This window comes from Manis pentadactyla, chromosome 15 (assembly GCF_030020395.1).
Source record: "Manis pentadactyla isolate mManPen7 chromosome 15, mManPen7.hap1, whole genome shotgun sequence".
Taxonomy (NCBI): Eukaryota; Metazoa; Chordata; class Mammalia; order Pholidota; family Manidae; genus Manis; species Manis pentadactyla.
Genome location: NC_080033.1, coordinates 1,548,323 through 1,554,333, shown reverse-complemented (window position 1 = coordinate 1,554,333; position 6,011 = coordinate 1,548,323). Strand labels below are relative to the sequence as shown.

General features: G+C 52.1%; 1 protein-coding gene across 1 annotated transcript; it reads left to right on the top strand.

The window, feature by feature from the left end:
* The first annotated feature begins 1,684 nt into the window (after positions 1–1,684).
* On the top strand, positions 1,685–5,508 carry EMP3 (epithelial membrane protein 3). The gene is made up of 5 exons (XM_036885632.2): positions 1,685–1,829; positions 2,763–2,923; positions 3,258–3,360; positions 4,271–4,411; positions 5,264–5,508. The coding sequence occupies exons 2-5, from the start codon at positions 2,846–2,848 to the stop codon at positions 5,431–5,433; spliced, it is 492 nt and encodes a 163-aa protein (XP_036741527.1). The 5' UTR covers positions 1,685–1,829; positions 2,763–2,845; the 3' UTR covers positions 5,434–5,508.
* The last annotated feature ends 503 nt before the right edge of the window (positions 5,509–6,011 follow it).

The following is a 6,011-nucleotide window of genomic DNA, read 5'->3' as shown; positions in this document are numbered from 1 at the left end:
TTGCCAACTCACAGCTAATGAGTAAGCAGCTTGGGTTTAGATCCAGCCAGTACGACTCCAGGGTCTATGTACCCACCCAGTCACTGAACTGCCCACCCTTCACCCCTTCTGAGATCTCAGATGACCAACCTTTCTCCCTCCCCTTAGCTCTGGCCCATCAGACACCCAGACATCCCATTTTCCAGTTCCCATCCCTTGCAGGAACCCAGGATTTCAGTTCTCCAGTTCTCAATTTCTGTCAGGACCCTGGACACCTGATTGCCCATCCCTTTTCACCAGCAACCAGCCTTTCCAAGAGAACCAAGTACGTAGGTGAATAATAATTATCATACAGATTAAGTAATAAATACCCTCCCCAAGAATAAGTAGTAATAATTATTAGAATTAAGTCCCTGGTACCGCACTTCTGTTTAAAACCCTCCAGTGGCTGCCCACTGCTTGAGAATAAAATCCAAACTCCTCCCCTGGTCTTCAAGGGCGCTGTGATCGCCCTTCCCGCCACTCCCTCTAGCTGCCTCTATCCAGCCCCACTGGCCCTCTGTCTGCTTCCCAAAAACCCGGAGCTTGTGCACAGGAGCCTCCGTACTTCCTCTTCCCCCAGCATTCAGATGACTCCTCTCAGCTCAGATGTCACCTCTTCAAAGAGGCCTTGCTGGTCACCCTGCTTAAAGTAGGTCCCCTTCCACTGTCCTGCCATCATTATCTCTGCTACTCTAGTTCCTTAAAAGTACTTATTACTATCTGGAATTTATCTTCTTCATTGATGTTTTCTCTGTATTGTCTGTCTCCCACTACTAGGTAGTAGGCGTCACACCTGTTTTCTTCATTATTAACTCCTCGTTCATAATAGATGTTCAATAAGTGTTTGATGAAGAAAGGAATGAACGTGTTAGATGTGTTAGTGTACTGGTATTACCTTATTTATTTAGAATGAGTATCAGAACTATAATCATCACTATTAGTATATTGTCAATATTATCGGTAGTATTATACCCACCCAGGTTAGGAAACCAAGCTCACAGAATTGAATTGATTGGTCAGGGTCCTCGCACTGGGATTCCTAACTTCCACCTCCTGCCCTCTTCTAGAGTTTCACACTCCCCCATGTCCCATCCCCCGAACCCCACCTTTCACCCCTTCCGAGGCCAACTCCATCAGACTTCGGCGCACTCCACATGGCAGGAATCTGGCCGCTGTCCCATCCCTCTGAATACCCAGTCCTGAGCCCCACGAAGGGAAGAAGACATCCGGTCCCAGGACCAGACGCAGAGCAGAGGCCTTAGAATTGGCCCCCCCACCCAGTAACGCCCCCACCCTGGAGCCCCCCGTGCTCCCTTTACTCCAAGGACCTCTTAGCTCAACCCTGGGAGGGGGCCTCAGAAGATGCCTGTCTTGGGACAGTGGGTGGGAGCCCAGAGAATGAGGAACCCGAGCGCCTGGGCCCTCCCTCTGGCTGCAGACCTCAGCTGGGTGTGGTGAGGGTGGGTATAAAAGGGTCAGTATATATTGAGGGGAGCGGAGAGACACTAGGAGACTGAGAGAGAGAAGGAGGTATAGGCGGTGAGGCCAGGAGAGCGTCAAGAGGCAGGCGGAGGAGAAAGAGAGGGGTGGGGAGAGAGAAAGAGAGAAAAGAGAGAAACAGAGAGAGGAAAGGGGTTCCAGGACTGGGAGGCAGAGCGCGGGAGGGGAGGGGGAGCGAGGGAGGGAGGGAGGGAGGCCGGCGGCGAGAGGCGGGGGCCTTGAGAGGGTGGAAGGAGGGAGGGGAGGGCGGGGCGCGGAGGCCCAAGCGAGGGACTAGACTCCTACTCGGACTTTTTCCGCCGTTCTCGGTAAGTTTCCAGTCCGTTATTCGGACTAGGATTCCGTTCTTCACTTGGAAGTGCAGCTGTTGGGGAAGGACCCCCAGGCTGGGAGCGACCCCCCACTCTCAGACTCCACGGAAATCCTTCTAATTTAAGAAGTGATTTCTTAGCACTTGCGGTGGGGATTCAGGAAGGGGTGGGGCTGGGCAAGATTTTTGGGGTTCTCAGCAGAGCCTTCCACCAGAAACCTTCCCGCAGTTTCTCCCCATGACTGTCTACTCTCCCCTGAGATCAGAGCTTTGCATGAGAACACCCCACCTCCAGGGAACCCCCAGTCCCCCCCTTCCTGGGCACTGACGGGTCTCCTCATGACTGTCCACTCTCCCCTGAGATCAGAGCTTTGCAGAACACCCCACCTCCAGGGAACCCCCAGCTCCCTGTTCCTGAGCACTTCATGAAGGGTCTTAGGAGGCTGGCTCCTTCTTCTCAGGCCTCTTTCCCCAAAACAAGGATCTTGTCCATTTCCCCCACAAGGTGTCCAGCAGGCACCAGTCTGGCAGCAGGGTAGGGTGGGGACCTCGTGGGCATAGCCAAGGGCTGGGGCTTCCCTGGTGCTTGGCTGCAAGGGGGGGTGTGGGGTGAGTCACCAGATGACTCACTCCATCCCCTTTTCCCTCCCACCCCAGAAGAAGAGTGGGGTGAGTCAAGGATGCCTGTCTCCAGGGGCAGCCTCCAGTTTCTGATGAATCTGAAGGGGTTCAACTTGAATTTTCATATTCTGGCTCATAGGTGCCCAGAAACAGGCCTCTGCGGAGACAGGAGCCACATTGCTAGTCCTAATCATTCCTGAGCCCAAGAGTCCATTCCTGGCCCTCTCCAGCCCCTAGGGAATTCAGGAGGCGAGTCCTCCAGCCCCCTCCTCCTTCCCTGGAATCTAGACTGGGCTTCCTTCTCTACCAGAAATCAGCATCTCACCTGCCTTTGTGCCAACCTCTTGAGACAGCCATTTCCTGACGTCCCCCACCCCAGGCTTCCACGCAGCCATGTCACTCCTCCTGCTAGTGGTCTCCGCCCTGCACATCCTTATTCTCATCCTGCTTTTTGTGGCCACTTTGGACAAGGTAAGTCTACTGGGAACAGCACCAGAGCCTCCTGCTTTCCTGCAGAGTTTAGCAGAGTTGCAGGGATTGTGGTCAATATAAGTGATACTCCAAGCCTCTCCTGGCAAGTCCCTCTGGCCCCACCCCTTTCTCCTAACATCTACACTATTGAGCTCTGCCTCTCCTGCCTCCATCCTGCCCTTTCCCCTGGACCCCCACCCCTTTCCTACCAAATTCAGGCTTTCCCCAGTTCAGCTCCTTCCCAGCACCTCCTTTTCCTAACCCTTCCCACAGTCTCCCTGACCCCACCCACTTTCCATTCCTAACTCTGTCCTTGTTTCTTTGTCCATCCCAGTCCTGGTGGACCTTACCTGGGAAGGAGTCCCTGAATCTCTGGTATGACTGCACGTGGAACAATGACAACAAAACGTGGGCCTGCAGTACTGTCAGTGAGAATGGTAAGGGACATCAGGGACTTGTCTGAAAGGGAGACGTGTAACCCCAAGTTCCCTCCTGGGACCAAGGATTAGGAGCCACCAGAGGTTTGAATGGGCAGGTCTGGTTCCCAGTGTTGAGTGAGTGGGGCTGATGTATGACCCGTCTATCTGGATGGTGAGGAATAATATGCTCATGCTCTCAAGAGGATGGACTAAAATTTCCCCTCCCTTGTGATTCAGAAAGAGTGGAGACCACAAGCTATAGGTTTTAAGGAATGGGGAGAAAGATCCTTAGATTTCTCAAGGTTCCCAAGATTCTGAGAAGATAGGATTTTATTTCTAAAGTTCTAAGGATAAGGGACTGGTGTTCTGAATGGCTGGCTGGCTTGAACCAATTTGTTCAAATTCTAAGGGAACCACATTATAGTTCTAAAGAGACAGGGCTGAAATCTTTTCAAAGTCTAGAGGAGGTGGGTGGAGGGCCAGATGCATCTGAGTTCTAAAGAGAAGGAGCCACACCCATCTAAATTTCCAAGTGAAAGAAAGTAAAAGATTAAATGCTTTTCACCTAAGAGTGAGACAAGAATTTCTATTCTCATTACTTCTAATCAGTGTTGTACTGGAGGTAGCCAATGCAACAAGGCAAGAAAAAGAAATAAAAGGCGTATAGATGGGAGAGGAAGAAGTAAAGATGTGTCTATTCCCAGCGGAAAGGTTTGTGTAGAAAAAGCATCTGCAAAACAGCTTCTAGAATTTGGAATTTAGCAAAGTTACAGGGATTGGGGTCAATATAAGTGATACTCCTAAGTATCTAAAACTGGATAGCTCTAAATTGGCAGGTGGGGTAGGGGAAGGAGTGGCAAATGATGAGCACGTGGAGCTGAACCCCTGTACCTGCTGTGACTTCTGTATCTATCTCCTCCTAATGCAGGCTGGCTGAAGGCAGTGCAGGTCCTCATGGTACTTTCCCTCATCCTTTGCTGTCTATCCTTCATCCTGTTCATGTTCCAGCTCTACACCATGAGGCGAGGAGGACTCTTCTATGCCACTGGCCTCTGCCAGCTTTGCACCAGTAAGCACTGTGGCCTGGGAAATTGAAGGGAAAGGGGGCAGCCTGTTGGGATGCTGGGAACCCTGAAAGCAGACATCTGGTGAAAGAAAACAATTCTCAACAGCCTGAGGACACCTCAGGTGCCCCCATCGGCTACCTCTCTGCCCTATGGACTTACAGGAATTTAGTTTTCATTGACTCAATGGCGGTTTATAGTGTGTGTCTCTGAATCATGTGGGAGCTGGCACTAAGGAGCTACTGCTGGGGAAGATGGGATGGGCAAATAATTTAGATCGCAAGGATGGGAGGGCAGAGATAGGTAGCTAATTAATACCCCAAGAGAGAAATGTGCACATTAATAGCAGTGGTCTTACAATGGCAGCCAGCTGCTGTTTCTGGTGGACCTACTGTGTATCAGACATGTCAGAGTTTTACATACTTTTCAGTTTTTTGACTTAGGTGCAAAGGGCTAAGTTAATCATCAGCCTCAGTTTGAGGAACGTTATCTTAGGTTCCCTGCAAAGCCACTCTCTTGTATTATAACTTCTCTATTTGCATGTTTGGCTTGTAGAAAGGCACTCAGAAATATTCCTTGAGCGGATGAATGAATGAGTGGATAACTACTCATTTATATTACATTATGTCACTCATATTATAGTCCCATTTTCTGGAGGAGTAAAGGTGACCCAGACAGATTAAACTGAACAAGGCCAGTCTGTAGTAGCCTCGCTGCCTGGCGCTGGGGACGCAGTCCACAACCCCCAGCAGTCAGGGGAGCTGCGCCCTGGCCTGCCCGCGGCCTCTCTGCCCAGGGGTGCTGGGAAATGCAGTCTTCTTGCGGTACCGCCTGACAGGGTTCCCGTCTCTCCGCAGGCGTGGCAGTGTTTACTGGGGCGCTGATCTACGCCATTCACGCCCGGGAGATCTTGGCAGAGCACCCGCCCGGGGGCAGCTTCGGATACTGCTTTGCCCTGGCGTGGGTGGCCTTCCCCCTCTCCCTGGCCAGCGGCATCATCTACATCCACCTGCGAAAGCGGGAGTGAGGGCCCCTCGGCCTCATCCAGAAGCTCCCCCTCCTCCTCTGCTCGTCCCCAGGAAAATAAAACCGTTTGACCACGTGTCCTGCTTTGCCTCCTTTCCTTTCTTCCTCCTCTAGGCACCTGGCTGCTCACGCTTGATCTCTCCTGAACCTGCGACAACCCCCAGCACCAGCAGCTCCACCCTCAGAAGGTCCAGATCCAGGTCCCCAGAACCTCCTCACCCGGGAGGCAGGGGCCTGGGGTCCCAGCTGCTTTCGCCCTACACAGACCCGAAGCCCTCGGTCCTCCTGTCCCAAGGTTCAGGATTCCTCTGAGTCTAGACCTTCGCACAATTCTGGGGAGGAGCCAAGAGGGCAGGTTTCCAGTCCTCTCCTTGCTCTTTTTCTCTCTGACCCTTTCTCTGGGAAGACACTTCAATTTCCCTCTTAGAACCCAGTCAGTCTCCTTCCCTCCCTAGAGCCCAACCCCTCTTCTTTCCCCTCCACAAATTCTCCCTATGGCCCATAATGACACCTTAGTAAAAACACATGGCATCCCCCCGACTTCTCCAGGCTTAACTAGCCCCACCAGGACATGTAGGG